Raw genomic sequence first — 16,033 nt, 5'->3', positions numbered from 1 at the left:
ACCGCCTCCACCTCCTCCCAAACATGATTAGTAATCAATATCATCATTTAAAACCTACTAATTTTTCCAAATATTTTGTTGTCCTCAGGAACACCCCTTTCTCGCATGTACTTTTTGACTTCTTTAAAAGTTTGGTACGCCTTAGCTGGCACACACGGCATCCAGGCTGTCCCAATTGACTTGGATACTCGGGGTTTCTGTGCATGCGAGTCGAGCAATCTGTGGTGGATTACGTCATTTTGAGAGTCATATTGTCAGGCAGCCCCATAATTGTAACAGATGTGCCAGCAAACAGGATGGACTAAACACTGATCTTGGATGTATAAACTGTGTTGGGTCGCTACCAAACCTCAGTTTTACCATCAGTCTCGTGCAGGAAAAATTTGCTCTCATTGCACAAATGGAGCTTCTCATGGATATGAGATTCCAGTGTTGACATGTTTGGCACTTCACCAAGCGGATTGCTTTGTGTCCTTGTGTGAGAAGAGCCGGCGTCTTGTCGGTCTGCTGGCTTTAACCTGCAGCATGAAGACCGTTCCCGACAGTTCTCATTGATAACCTCTATTGGATAACCATCGAGGGAGATTCCATTCATGTCACAGCACTGCACTTGTCGCAAAAGGAACACGTCTGACCAACCTGATGAAAGCTGCATTTTCTCTGTTAGAGGTCATCCTAAATTATCCAAATGGAAGCCTGTCTTTAACGTCATTGGTTTTTTTTTATGTCCATGGACCAATCTGCTGATAACTGCCCAATGGAAGCCAAATTGACATCCAGTTTCACTGTCAGACATCCCAGCATTGTTCATCCCAATAGTTTGCCATATTTGTGCTTCGCCAAGTCTTCTACGGGCCCCAGTAACACGGTTCACCAAAAGAGTTACGCATCGATATAATTACCTTCTCCATGTGAAAGTATTTTTTCAAGTTGACACCCTTTTACCGTGCTGTGCATCATGGTGCATGGAGGATTGTTTAATTTATGTTTCAAAGAAAATTTTGCTTTCAATCATTTTTTTTCTTTGCAAAATTTTGTACGCTTGTTTATGTGTATATATGCTCCTTTTTCAGTGTGTATATAAATTAATCTTACCGAAATAATGTACAGCTTCAGGTCATTAGGCAATAAGTAACTTTGTCATGTGAATGGATTTGCATGTTGTAAGTGATTGTTGAGCTATTCATATTACGTGAAGCGAAAAACACTTTTTCAGATAATTCAGCAACGTTTGTCCTGTGGCCTCTACAGGGATCGGGGCGACGGATGAGCTGGCAAGCCGACCTGCGGAGCAGTCACAAGACTCACAGCAGTGATCCGGTGCCCAGCGCCGCATCCTCAAAACAAGGAGCCTGCAAAACCTTCCAAAAGCGGTCTAGTCGGCAAGTCCGGGCACCTTCCCATGTTCGGCCTCGTTTGCGGCCTCATAGCTGGGCAGCAGAAGGACCAAACATTGATTCTGTTTTTGGTCCTGAGGTGGTATCCAGAAGTTTTGGGGAGGGATATCAAAGTGGGCCTTTAGCTGAAGTGCCGTACTTTGAGCTCCAGTCGAATCAACTTCCTTTGGCTGAAAATTCACAACAGGCAAACAGCACTCAAAAACTCCATCACTCGGAGAACACGAGAAAGCAACAGCCAGAGAAAGCTCATCAACGCAATAAACCATGTCACAACTTGCATCCTCAGCCTGGTCATACCGTGCAACAGCTTGACAAAACCTTGCAGCAGCAACGTGAAGGAGCAGAACGACAGGAAGTGAACCCACTTGACAGCTCACAAGAAGACCTGTCATCTGCCTCTCGCCCATCAGCTAGCATGGCTGATAACCCCGCTGATGTGGATGTGTATCGACATGGAGACCATCGCCATGGTGAAATCTCTCAGCCAGTAACTGAGGTTGCGGCAAAACAATACTCCCAATCGCTTTCCCGTTTTCTCCGTCATGCTGTTTGTGCCAGCTTCTCCCTGGCCTTGGGGGCTAGTCCCGGTCTATCCCTATCTTTAGCATTCCTGGTCCTGCTTCTTGCTTGTGCACAGACCAAAGGACCTTGGAGCCCTGGGGCGGTACTTATTGCCTGTGAACTGGCTGGAGCCGGGCTGCTCTTCTGCTTTTTGGTGCTTCATATGGCACTCGCTGTTCCCACCATCTCTGCTCTCTCAATCCTGTGGTGTCTTGTACTGATGCTTCTGCTTTTACTCAGCTTCCACTTGCACCTCCATTACATTCCCGCTGCATTCATCGCAGCGCACTGCCTTTCTTCTCTACCAGCACTGCTTGTTATCGTTAGTTTGCTGCTTCTGGTGTATTTCACATGCAATGGTGGTAGTCAAAAATTAAGCACCTCACGCCCCATGGCACGGTTTTTGCTAATCCTGTACTTGCGTTTGCCAAAGCCTGTTTTTCGATTTTGCCAGTTTGTTGGCCTTGCAAGTGAGAAGCAACTATTCTTCTGCTTCCCTAAAGCAGGTCGCGTTGCTGCTCCGAGCCGCATACCTGTGCGAACACGCTCGAATAAGCAAAGCCTGCGCAGGAAGTTTTGGCATGCTCTTACCAGTCCAATTTTGAAGCCTGTGCAAACTCTCAACCACTGGCTGGTTTTACTTACTTTGGAACTTTGCACAAAATTGCCGTCGGTGCTGCAGTCCATCTTCGGGGTGTCTCATTTCGGCAGACGACAAATACCCAGCAAGATTCCACACTACAGGCCGTCTCTCCAGCTGTCTCTTTCCCGGAGAGGTTTGAGAAAGCCGCGGCCATGTCAAGACCTAGACCTGCGGCCATGGCACCAACAGCTCAGGGTAGCACAGCCTGGAATTGGTGTAGTGGCACACCCAAGGCCTTGGCGTTAATTTAGTCCTACTAGACTTTATCCGTTCACAACTCTTCTTTATATGTATTTTTCGAGAGGTAGGGGCTGTGGATGTTTGGGGTTGGGGATATTGGGAAGGGAGGGGAAAAGGAGTCGGGCAAGGTGAAGCCAATAGTTGTTTTTTTAATATCCCACTGAAAGCCTTAACGTTGTATAGCCGGTGTCGTAACAAGCCCAGCTGCTCGTACCACAAGCAGCCCATGCTTAAATTCCACATTGATTGCTCACCAAGTTTGAAAATAAACCTTTCCAATTTGGCTCCCACTACTATTTTACTCTGAGCGGTAGTATGTACAGAATTCTTCCCATTTAAAAAAAACAAAGGTCAAAACTAAGACTCATTGCTGAGATGAAATGTATGCAGGTTCTTTCTTAAGGGAAAGTCCATTTTTTTTTCGAAGGTGTTTTCATAACCAGTCATCTTCTAATCACCTTGAACACCTCTCTTGCATAGCTTGCACATTTGTGGGCAATTAGTATTCGAAGAACAGTATTACTTTGAATTTCATTGCGTTTATATGAAGTGGAGAAAATGTGACTTGGAGTAGATGAGTCGGTCCGTGCTGCTGGAGAGATGAGTCGGTCCACGCTGCTGGAGAGATGAGTCGGTCCACGCTGCTGGAGAGATGAGTCGGTCCACGCTGCTGGAGAGATGAGTCGGTCCATGCTGCTGGAGAGATGAGTCGGTCCACGCTGCTGGAGAGATGAGTCGGTCCACGCTGCTGGAGAGATGAGTCGGTCCATGCTGCTGGAGAGATGAGTCGGTCCACGCTGCTGGAGAGATGAGTCGGTCCACGCTGCTGGAGAGATGAGTCGGTCCACGCTGCTAGAGAGATGAGTCGGTCCACGCTGCTGGAGAGATGAGTCGGTCCGCGCTGCTGGAGAGATGAGTCGGTCCATGCTGCTGGAGAGATGAGTCGTTCCATGCTGCTGGAGAGATGAGTCGGTCCACGCTGCTGGAGAGATGAGTCGGTCCACGCTGCTGGAGAGATGAGTCGGTCCACGCTGCTGGAGAGATGAGTCGGTCCACGCTGCTGGAGAGATGAGTCGGTCCACGCTGCTGGAGAGATGAGTCGGTCCACGCTGCTGGAGAGATGAGTCGGTCCACGCTGCTGGAGAGATGAGTCGGTCCACGCTGCTGGAGAGATGCGTCGGTCCACGCTGCTGGAGAGATGAGTCGGTCCGCGCTGCTGAAGAGATGCGTCGGTCCGCGCTGCTGGAGAGATGCGTCGGTCCGCGCTGCTGGAGAGATGAGTCGGTCCGCGCTGCTGGAGAGATGAGTCGATCCGCGCTGCTGGAGAGATGAGTCGGTCCACGCTGCTGGAGAGATGAGCCGGTCGGTACTGCTGGAGAGATGAGTCGGTCCACGCTGCTGGAGAGATGAGTCGGTCCCCCCTGCTGGAGAGATGAGTCGGTCCCCCCTGCTGGAGAGATGAGTCGGTCCCCCCTGCTGGAGAGATGAGTCGGTCCCCCCTGCTGGAGAGATGAGTCGGTCCCCCCTGCTGGAGAGATGAGTCGGTCCCCCCTGCTGGAGAGATGAGTCGGTCCCCCCTGCTGGAGGGATGAGTCGGTCCCCCCTGCTGGAGGGATGAGTCGGTCCACGCTGCTGGAGAGATGAGTCTGTCCGCGCTGCTGGAGAGATGAGTCGGTCCGTGCTGCTGGAGAGATGAGTCGGTCCACGCTGCTGGAGAGATGAGTCGGTCCACGCTGCTGGAGAGATGAGTCGGTCCACGCTGCTGGAGAGATGAGTCGGTCCACGCTGCTGGAGAGATGAGTCGGTCCACGCTGCTGGAGAGATGAGTCGGTCCACGCTGCTGGAGAGATGAGTCGGTCCACGCTGCTGGAGAGATGAGTCGGTCCACGCTGCTGGAGAGATGAGTCGGTCCACGCTGCTGGAGAGATGAGTCGGTCCACGCTGCTGGAGAGATGAGTCGGTCCACGCTGCTGGAGAGATGAGTCGGTCCACGCTGCTGGAGAGATGAGTCGGTCCACGCTGCTGGAGAGATGAGTCGGTCCACGCTGCTGGAGAGATGAGTCGGTCCACGCTGCTGGAGAGATGAGTCGGTCCGCGCTGCTGGAGAGATGAGTCGGTCCGCGCTGCTGGAGAGATGAGTCGGTCCGCGCTGCTGGAGAGATGAGTCGGTCCGCGCTGCTGGAGAGATGAGTCGGTCCGCGCTGCTGGAGAGATGAGTCGGTCCACGCTGCTGGAGAGATGTCGGTCCACGCTGCTGGAGAGATGAGTCGGTCCACGCTGCTGGAGAGATGAGTCGGTCCACGCTGCTGGAGAGATGAGTCGGTCCGCGCTGCTGGAGAGATGAGTCGGTCCGCGCTGCTGGAGAGATGAGTCGGTCCGCGCTGCTGGAGAGATGAGTCGGTCCGCGCTGCTGGAGAGATGAGTCGGTCCGCGCTGCTGGAGAGATGAGTCGGTCCGCGCTGCTGGAGAGATGAGTCGGTCCGCGCTGCTGGAGAGATGAGTCGGTCCGCGCTGCTGGAGAGATGAGTCGGTCCGCGCTGCTGGAGAGATGAGTCGGTCCGCGCTGCTGGAGAGATGAGTCGGTCCGCGCTGCTGGAGAGATGAGTCGGTCCGCGCTGCTGGAGAGATGAGTCGGTCCGCGCTGCTGGAGAGATGCGTCGGTCCGCGCTGCTGGAGAGATGAGTCGGTCCGCGCTGCTGGAGAGATGAGTCGGTCCGCGCTGCTGGAGAGATGAGTCGGTCCGCGCTGCTGGAGAGATGAGCCGGTCGGTACTGCTGGAGAGATGCGTCGGTCCGCGCTGCTGGAGAGATGAGTCGGTCCGCGCTGCTGGAGAGATGAGTCGGTCCGCGCTGCTGGAGAGATGAGTCGGTCCGCGCTGCTGGAGAGATGAGCCGGTCGGTACTGCTGGAGAGATGAGTCGGTCCACGCTGCTGGAGAGATGAGTCGGTCCCCCCTGCTGGAGAGATGAGTCGGTCCCCCCTGCTGGAGAGATGAGTCGGTCCCCCCTGCTGGAGGGATGAGTCGGTCCACGCTGCTGGAGAGATGAGTCGGTCCCCCCTGCTGGAGGGATGAGTCGGTCCACGCTGCTGGAGAGATGAGTCGGTCCACGCTGCTGGAGAGATGAGTCTGTCCACGCTGCTGGAGAGATGAGTCTGTCCACGCTGCTGGAGAGATGAGTCGGTCCACGCTGCTGGAGAGATGAGTCGGTCCACGCTGCTGGAGAGATGAGTCGGTCCACGCTGCTGGAGAGATGAGTCGGTCCACGCTGCTGGAGAGATGAGTCGGTCCACGCTGCTGGAGAGATGAGTCGGTCCACGCTGCTGGAGAGATGAGTCGGTCCACGCTGCTGGAGAGATGAGTCGGTCCGCGCTGCTGGAGAGATGAGTCGGTCCGCGCTGCTGGAGAGATGAGTCGGTCCGCGCTGCTGGAGAGATGAGTCGGTCCGCGCTGCTGGAGAGATGAGTCGGTCCGCGCTGCTGGAGAGATGAGTCGGTCCGCGCTGCTGGAGAGATGAGCCGGTCGGTACTGCTGGAGAGATGAGTCGGTCCACGCTGCTGGAGAGATGAGTCGGTCCCCCCTGCTGGAGAGATGAGTCGGTCCCCCCTGCTGGAGAGATGAGTCGGTCCCCCCTGCTGGAGGGATGAGTCGGTCCACGCTGCTGGAGAGATGAGTCGGTCCCCCCTGCTGGAGGGATGAGTCGGTCCACGCTGCTGGAGAGATGAGTCGGTCCACGCTGCTGGAGAGATGAGTTTGTCCACGCTGCTGGAGAGATGAGTCGGTCCACGCTGCTGGAGAGATGAGTCGGTCCACGCTGCTGGAGAGATGAGTCGGTCCACGCTGCTGGAGAGATGAGTCGGTCCACGCTGCTGGAGAGATGAGTCGGTCCACGCTGCTGGAGAGATGAGTCGGTCCACGCTGCTGGAGAGATGAGTCGGTCCACGCTGCTGGAGAGATGAGTCGGTCCACGCTGCTGGAGAGATGAGTCGGTCCACGCTGCTGGAGAGATGAGTCGGTCCACGCTGCTGGAGAGATGAGTCGGTCCACGCTGCTGGAGAGATGAGTCGGTCCACGCTGCTGGAGAGATGAGTCGGTCCACGCTGCTGGAGAGATGAGTCGGTCCACGCTGCTGGAGAGATGAGTCGGTCCACGCTGCTGGAGAGATGAGTCGGTCCACGCTGCTGGAGAGATGAGTCGGTCCACGCTGCTGGAGAGATGAGTCGGTCCACGCTGCTGGAGAGATGTCGGTCCACGCTGCTGGGGAGATGAGGGTCCACGCTGCTGGAGAGATGAGGGTCCCCGCTGCCGGAGAGATGAGTCGGTCCACGCTGCTGGAGAGATGAGTCGGTCCACGCTGCTGGAGAGATGAGGGTCCACGCTGCTGGAGAGATGCGTCGGTCCACGCTGCCGGAGAGATGCGTCGGTCCACGCTGCCGGAGAGATGAGTCGGTCCACGCTGCTGGAGAGATGAGGGTCCCCGCTGCCGGAGAGATGAGGGTCCACGCTGCCGGAGAGATGAGTCGGTCCATTTCTACCTGTCTATGCAGATTTCCAAGCATCTCGAGCTGTGAGATTTTATGAGTGATGCGACATTTTGGTGATCATAAAAATAAAAGGTGCTTCACATGGCGACGTAATTGTGATAAAGTGATCGATCTTTGGTCCATTTGTCTTTCTCACGAGAAAGGGCTCGATGGTGTGTGTGTGTGTGTGTGTGTGTGTGTGTGTGTGTGTGTGTGTGTGTGTGTGTGTGTGTGTGTGTGTGTGTGTGTGTGTGTGTGTGTGTGTGTGTGTGTGTGTGTGTGTGTGTGTCCGTCCGTCCGTTTGTGTGTGTGTGTGTCCGCTTTGTATTGGTATGATGATGTCATGGCACACCTGTATGGTAATGATGATGTCATGGCACACCTTCTGTTAGGTATGATTATGTCATGGCACACCTTCTTTGGCATGATGTCATGGCACACCTTCTGTTAGGTATGATCATGTCATGGCACACCTTCTGTTAGGTATGATTATGTCATGGCACACCTTCTGTTTGGTATGATGATGTCATGGCACACTTTCTTTGGCATGGTCATGGCACACCTTCTGTTTGGTATGATGATGTCATGGCACACCTTCTGTTTGGTATGATGATGTCATGGCACACCTTCTGTTTGGTATGATGATGTCATGGCACACCTTCTGTTTGGTATGATGATGTCATGGCACACCTTCTGTTTGGTATGATGATGTCATGGCACACTTTCTTTGGCATGGTCATGGCACACCTTCTGTTTGGTATGATGATGTCATGGCACACCTTCTGTTTGGTATGATGATGTCATGGCACACCTTCTGTTTGGTATGATGATGTCATGGCACACCTTCTGTTTGGTATGATGATGTCATGGCACACCTTCTGTTTGGTATGATGATGTCATGGCACACCTTCTGTTTGGTATGATGATGTCATGGCACTCCTGTATGGTAATGATGATGTCATGGCACACCTTCTGTTTGGTATGATGATGTCATGGCACTCCTTCTGTATGGTAATGATGATGTCATGGCACACCTTCTGTTAGGTATGATGATGTTATGGCACACCTTCTCCTTGGTATGATGTCATCCCAAGGTGTGTTTAAATAAAATGCAAAACTTCAGGTTTTATATTATATTTTTTGATCATCCGCCATAATTGTGGATTTGAAAACGTTGTTCCACATTTAATATGACGGTAATCCATTTTTCCCCATATTTATAACTGTTTTTTCCATAATTAAACTTTGGCCTTGTCCAAAACAAAGCCATTGAAATTCAGTATTCAGCCTGTTGTGCAAACAGAAAGACGACGGACATGTTTTATAATCTATATAATGTCTGCACTGTATAAGGTTTGTGTAAACAGCTTTCTTTTGTTGATAACTAAAATGAGACATTATCTTCAGGATAACTGTTTCATCTGCTGCCGGTTAAAATCCCACAAACTTGCTGTTTCGTTCACTTGTTTGATCTTGAGATTTTGTAGAAATATTCACAAGAATAAACATTTTCTTTTGCTCGAATTCGAACCTCATTCAAGAAAGCTTTGTGTTGTCGGCGCAGTAATGGCATCGCCATCGATCCTTTCCGAACACTTTTACTGAATCGCATCCTGTATCGTATGATTGGCATTGTTGTGGTCATGCGCATGTCACCTTGTTTTTCTCACAAGGGCTCGATGACATGTTTGTGCGTGTGTGTCCTTCGTTTTGGCATGTTGATGTCATGGCACAACTTATTTGGCATGTGCTTATTTATTTAATTAAATTTTTTCTCCCTCCCCATCTATATATATAAAGCAGTAAAGTATGTTTGTTTGTTTGTTTGTTTGTCCTCTTATAACTCGAGAACTACTCATCGCAGAGCAAAACCAAAGGCATATTCGGAATCAGTACGTCTCAGAGCAACGACAGCACACCTTAAAAATTTTAAAACTTCGCGTTTTAAAATTATGACGTCATCAGCGTATTTCGGAACGTTAATTTTTCAACTTCATATTCGGAATCAGTACGTCCCAGAGAAACTTCGTAACGTTAATTTTTCAACTTCATCCGATTGACATGGGACCAACGGCATGTGACAGAGAGTGAAACATTTATTTGACGACAATGACTTCCGACTTCCGACTTCTGGGCTCGGAATGCGGGACCAATGCCATTTGACAGGGAATAAAAAATAAATGCGACATTCAATTGACGACAATGACTTCCAACTTGACTCCCCCCTCCCCTACCCCCTACCCCCTCCCCTCCCCCCTTCCCCCTCCCCTCCCCCATCCCCCTTCCTCCCCTCCCACTCCCCCTCCCCCTCCCATCCCTCCCCCCCCTCCCCATCCCCCCCTCTTCTCCCCTCTCGCCCTCCCCATCTTCTCCCCTCTCCCCCTCCCCCTCTTCTCCCCTCTCCCCCTCCCCCTCCCCCTCTTCTCCCCTCCCCCCCTCTTCTCCCCTCCCCCCCTCTTCTCCCCTCCCCCCCTCTTCTCCCCCGTTCCCCTCCCCTCCCCTCCCCCCTCCCCTCTCCTCCCCCACCCGGCAATGCCGGGTACTTCTGCTAGTATTGAATAATTTATATGAAAGTCATATTTTACTGGAATGATACATGTCGGGTACCAGAGCTTCAGCAGTAATAAGTGTTAAAGGCTTTCGTGCCCATTATAGACAATGTCCACTTACTAATGGCGTTGAATAATGCCAACATTCATTTTCATTGTTTGCATACAAAATCGAGGCTCATGGAATAGTCAGTTGTTAAAGGGTAAAAAAAAACAATAAAAGAGGAGAAATGTATGGGGAAGAGGGGAGAAGGTGGGAAACTATAACCTGCAATAAGGGGGTTTAGTGAGGCAGGGTTAACGGGGATGAAGGTAGCACAAGATGTGCAGCACTGCTTACCTGTGTTTCAGGAGTTGAACCAGGAGAGAGTTACTATAAGAACACCTGCATCCTGGTGTTGCTGGGGGTAGTTAGAGGCCACCGACCTGCCTGCGATGTGAGAGCAATGGGCCTTGTGCTTCAGCCTCATAGTGGGAGATGCTAATGCTGTTAAGAGCTTTAGATTCCGCAGAATTCAAGAGAGGTATGTGATGCTGGGGCCCCAGCCCATAGGGGAGAGCGGTACCCCCATTAAACTATGGACAAAAGCTTTGTTTGTCTGATATCAGTTGTTTGATATTTCAAGGAAGGACTTGCAACAATTTTCGATGCCCATTCTGCGCTTGGCTTTGGGGGCCAGTTTTGCTATGATATCTTCTATAAGAAGTCATGGATGATAGTGAGGCCTAGACGTTTAAGAGACTGAACCTTTTCCGGTAGCTGATAATGAAATTAGGGGGTTCGTTTGACAATCCTTTCAGATTAGTGTGTGAGATTGAAGTTTGTCAGAAATGAAAAACGGTTCATTTATCAGAGCAGTATCTCATTGATTCCACATTGACATGGAGCGACAAAGCTGCTGTGTACCTGTCATTGGGATTTGGTATTGCACAGCGTATTAAGGTTTCTCACAAAAGGTGCCAGAGTATGTCAAATACTGCAATCAGAAAAGGACACTGGTCTTTTATGCTTATTTGACATATCAAATAAACATTAATGAGCAGAAAACATCTATCTATCTATAATATATAAAACTCAATTCATGTTTATCTGTTTGAATGTTGTTTGTATATACAGGTAGTGGACAAAAAAAATGGAAACACCTGGTAAATGAGGGACATCAAGAAACGACTTCCACATGCGTGTGCCATGTGTTCATTCAGCAAATAACATCCCAGCATGCCTCAGGGTCATGTATAAACATAATGCCTCCAGGCAACTTCGTCGGTGGAGGCATACAAATACTGCACTGGCCTGTTTGCCTATAATTATGGCTAGCATGGCTGCAAAAGAGACCCCCAAAAGCCCCTGTCAACAGAGCATATGTGGTCGCCCAATGGTTTGATGAGCATGGCACTGATGTTATCCATATGTCATGGCCTTCTCAGTCACAGGATCTTCTCAGCCCAATGGATTGATGAGCATGACACCAATGTTGTCCATATGCCATGGTCTTCTCGGTCACCAGATCTTCTCAGTCCAATGGATTGATGAGCATGACACCAATGTTATCCATATGTCATGGTCTTCTCGGTCACCAGATCTTCTCAGCCCAATGGTTTGATGAGCATGGCACTGATGTTATCCATATGTCATGGCCTTCTCAGTCACCGGGTCTTCTTTGCCCAATGGATTGATGAGCATGACACCAATGTTGTCCATATGTCATGGCCTTCTCGGTCACCGGATCTTCTCAGCCCAATGGATTGATGAGCATGACACCAATGTTGTCCATATGCCATGGTCTTCTCGGTCACCAGATCTTCTCAGTCCAATGGATTGATGAGCATGACACCAATGTTATCCATATGTCATGGTCTTCTCGGTCACCAGATCTTCTCAGCCCAATGGATTGATGAGCATGACACCAATGTTATCCATATGTCATGGTCTTCTCGGTCACCAGATCTTCTCAGCCCAATGGTTTGATGAGCATGACACCAATGTTGTCCATATGTCATGACCTTCTCGGTCACCAGACCCTCTCAGCCCAATGGATTGATGAGCATGACACCAATGTTGTCCATATGCCATGGTCTTCTCGGTCACCAGATCTTCTCAGCCCAATGGATTGATGAGCATGACACCAATGTTGTCCATATGTTATGGCCTTCTCAGTCACCAGATCTGAATGCAATCGAGCATTTATGGTAGCGTTGCCATACTTCTGGTTTTTCCTGGACATGTCCTCCTTTTCGGTCCTTAAATCTATGTCCGCTGGGTTTTTAAAATATCTAATCCTGTCCAGGATTTTGCTATTTAACATTTGGTGTACTTTATTTTACCTTATTTAAACGGTTAAACCATTTTGTACATTTCCTTGTGGTGATAAAATGCGGTTATGTAATGGTTGGACCAGGACAGCTTGGTACAAGTATGTACTACACCGTCATGGCGTAATGGACGTGTTCGAACATCGACACTCACTTCCTGTCCAACCTCGCAGTGAGAGAGTCCAGTGGCGTGCTCAGTCTGTGCCTTTTTGGTTCCGTACCGTTGTACCACATACACGTGTTTGCTTTTCCTTTTTTGCAATATGCCATAACGAAATTGTAAATTCGCTGCAGCACGAAAGGCAAAATTCCCGCGTTTTTGAAGTGGTCGAGAAGAATGGAAACCGAGTGCTTGGTATGGAGAGCTGGCACGTATATGTATATGTCTGTGGCAAATCAAGGTGCTATTGATTTACAATGTCATGGCGACTCGGACAAGTACAAGAAGCAGTTCGACGAGAGAGCTCATCGTCCTCATCAGCAAGATTGAAGGACTGGTGAACGGAAAGGACTCACTAGATGTAAAACAAGTACAAAAAGTTTTAATTAAAACAAAAGCCGCGTCGATCTTACACAATGCCTAGATGCAGCTGTGCCTATAACGTCGATGTTATAGGCACAGGACATTCCTATTGATTCGATTACTTGATGTTATTTTTGTGCAAAGTGAAAATATATCTCGGCAATTTCCCGTGTGTGGCGACGAATTTTTAATATATCTCGGCATTTTCCCGTCTGTTATTTCAGGCGGGGTATGACTGACCATGCCGCGATTTAAAAAATATATATCTCGGCAATTTCCCGTGTGTGGCGACACGTGAACGAAGCTATGCTCCTCTCTCCACATTATTGTGACGACGTATAAATTAAATATTTCATCGTGACGATTGTCATCAAATGGACGAATTTTTAATATATCTCGGCATTTTCCCGTCTGTTATTTCAGGCGGTGTATGACTGACCATGCCGCGATTTTAAAAATATATATATATCTCGGCATTTTCCCGTCTGTTATTTCGGGCGGTGTATGACTGAGCATGCCGCGATTTAAACAAAATATATATATCTCGGCATTTTCCCGTCTGTTATTTCGGGCGGTGTATGACTGACCATGCCGCGATTTTAAAAAAAAAAATCTCAATGGACTTGAAGTTACAGGCCTTTGAGAATTCATTTAGTTCTATAAAGGGCAACTTTCATCGGATTTTCTTCCCGTTTTTTTTCAACCGAGTCTAAAACTATGTTAGCAACTGTGAAAAATGAAATGATATATCGAATTTGATTTGAAATAAAACTGTGTGAGAGAGGAGGACACCACGGGCCTACAAAACAGGCCTCAAAGCTATGCGAGTTAATAAAATGGTGGATATTTGTTTATATGAAGCCTCTCCCAGAATGGGTGGAGCTATGGTTCCCAGAATGGGTGGAGCTTTGAGGTTTTGTCTTCTCTGCAAGAACAAGAACAAGAAGAACAACAACAACAACAGCAGAGGGCACTCTATGACCAGCGTCTGCGACGCGGCTAAAAAGGTACATTGAAATTTGAATAACGAGCAACGGTACCTGCCCTACGGGCGGGGCTTCAATTGGGAGGCCCAAATCAAAAGGCAAAATATCAGAAATTAAAGGTTTTTTAAATTTTTTAACGATTCATATAAACATCCGTTAAATCATCAAAATCTAAACAGTATTTGATCCACCACATGGTAACCTGGGTTGCCCCGTGATTTTTAATCATTTAAATAATTATTTAATCTATTTTTAAGGGGGAGTGTAACCCGGGTTCGTGTGATAGGAAAATCCTTTGTGTCACATCAACATCATTGGAATCTCTTGCGATGCAGCTGAGTCTATGGGCCTATCACAGCGCCATTGACAGGTCGGTGGTTTCTGTCTTCTGCGTAATTTCTGGTCTTGCGCCCTTTGCCCTCTCCGTGCTTCGTCCCTCACCCACCCTCCTGCTTTGTTCCCCGGGGTATCTACCGGAAGTGCGTGATCCACAAGCAACCCCCTACTAGTGAAACTGCCAAAATCTGGAGCCACTGCTCATCTTCACTCATTTATTTCTCTTTTTCCCCACCTGTGGAACCACCTTCCACACACGCTTCAATTTCATTCTTCCCTCCAGGTCTTCAAGAAGACATCTGTTCACCACCATCTCAAATCTTCCTCCATCCAAAACCATGCCCCCCCTTCCCAAAATTTTGCGTCTGTATCCATCTTGTCCACCCCTTGCGTTCTCTCCCACCCCACATCGTTACCTGCATCCTTTGTTTTCGTCAATCTCTCTGTTTCTCCCTCCACCCTGCTGTTGCTATTTCCCTCTTGTACTGTTCCTTTTGTTATATTATGTCCTGATCCGTTCTGTTCTTGCTCTTCCATGAGCCTTAATTATGTATGCAGAAAAAATGCTTCAAAATACCAAACCAAATCCAACCAACCAAGCTCAAGGTGGGAAGAAGACCCCAATAATTCTCACTATGTAAGTGTGTATCACATAGCGCCACCCGGTGGTAGCTGGTATGACGAATCATCATCCTTGCGTCAAGAAAATGTAAACTATTTGATAATAAACATTACAGTGATGTTAAATCTGAGTGAGAATAATTCGAAACTTTCAAAATGTTTCATTTCACTCGTTTTATGTGCAGGTTCAAACCAAAGAATCCAACACAGCGGGTTGTCGCGCCAAATATGAGCAGCAAGGATGGTTGGCGAAGGTGATGTTCGTCGACTTCGAAGCAGGTGTAAGATTACCTCCGGCAAATGATCGAGTGAATAAAGCAGAATGTTAATGAAGAACAACATGTGCTCTTTTGATTAAATCTGTCAGCAAAGTGACGCATACTTTTGCTCTTGTATAATAATAATAATAATATCTTGTGGTGCTGCGCACACACGACTCGATTGCCAGAGAGGTAGCCCACAACGCGTTGGTATAACAGAGTCTTTATTCAAAGCTCGCACTTCAGCACTGGGTGGGCTCGAGCTTAGAGCCCGCATATATATCCCGAGGCCACGCCTAGTCCCTGGGCGAGGCCGATCGGTCGAAGGGCGGGGCATGTGCTTTCGTTCCCCGCCTGGACGCTCGCGCCACCCACTGGTGCGCGGAATTATTGCCCCTTGTGCCCGCCACACGCGCCCCCCCCAGAATTCCCGCGCACCTGAAGGGTGAGTTTGCGGGGAAGCCGGATGACCCGGCCGAAACGCCCCCTGGCGATGGGTGCAGGGCTGGGGGGTAGCGGGGCTGGGGGGTGCCAGGGGTCCGACCGCCGGGGGGTGGCCTCGACGCGGAGGCAGAGCTGCTTGCGGGGGGTGGTCCGGATCGAGGTGGGCTGGCTTGAGGCGGTCCACGGAGATGCGATCCGGGGCACCGCCGATGTCGATGGTGAAAAATTTGTCCCCGGTCTCCAGCACGCGGAAGGGCCCGTCGTACGGGGCCCGTAGCGGTGCCCGGTGGGCGTCGTGCCGGACGAAGACGTACTTCACCGTGCGAAGCTCCGGGGCGACGTGGAAGGCGGGCAACCGTGGTGTGCCGTCGGCACCGGGGCGAACCTCCGGGCGGTCTCCTGAAGGGCGGAGCGCTGTTGCGCCGCGGACCAAGGAGCCGTGGTCGGGGATAAATTCACCCGGTACCCGCAGTGGTTGCCCGAAGACCAGCTCCGCCGAGGACGCGCGCAGGTCGTCCTTGGGCGCCGTCCTGAGGCCCAGGAGGACCCAGGGGAGTCTGTCGACCCAGCCGCCGTCACGGAGGCTGGCCCGGAGCGTGGCCTTCATTGAGCGATGAAAGCGCTCGCACAGGCCATT

General features: G+C 50.2%; 2 protein-coding genes across 6 annotated transcripts in view; one reads left to right on the top strand and one right to left on the bottom strand.

Annotated features, from left to right (window-relative positions):
* Positions 1 to 15,067, top strand: part of LOC137432215 (uncharacterized) — a 92,298-nt gene extending 77,231 nt beyond the window's left edge. For 4 of the 5 annotated variants that reach the window (XM_078782917.1, XM_068123938.2, XM_068123940.2 and 1 more), the window contains exon 14: positions 1,252 to 3,630. In XM_078782917.1, the coding sequence (XP_078639043.1) occupies positions 1,252 to 2,850 (1,599 nt within the window). In that variant the 3' untranslated portion in view covers positions 2,851 to 3,630. Of the gene's footprint in view, positions 1 to 1,251; positions 3,631 to 14,877 lie in introns of those variants that run through there. The other variant, XM_068123941.2, reaches the window with a different exon arrangement.
* LOC144893184 (uncharacterized) lies at positions 3,288 to 9,098 on the bottom strand. Its single transcript, XM_078782820.1, has 3 exons — positions 8,240 to 9,098; positions 6,629 to 7,900; positions 3,288 to 6,187 (listed from the first exon to the last, which is right to left on the bottom strand). Exons 2-3 carry the CDS (start codon positions 7,398 to 7,400, stop codon positions 3,288 to 3,290), a joined length of 3,672 nt encoding a protein of 1,223 aa, XP_078638946.1. The 5' UTR covers positions 7,401 to 7,900; positions 8,240 to 9,098.
* Positions 15,068 to 16,033: the final 966 nt, after the last annotated feature.

This window comes from Myxine glutinosa, chromosome 8 (assembly GCF_964187855.1).
Source record: "Myxine glutinosa chromosome 8, kmMyxGlut1.1, whole genome shotgun sequence".
NCBI lineage: Eukaryota > Metazoa > Chordata > Myxini > Myxiniformes > Myxinidae > Myxine > Myxine glutinosa.
This window is presented reverse-complemented; position numbering and strand designations above follow the sequence as displayed.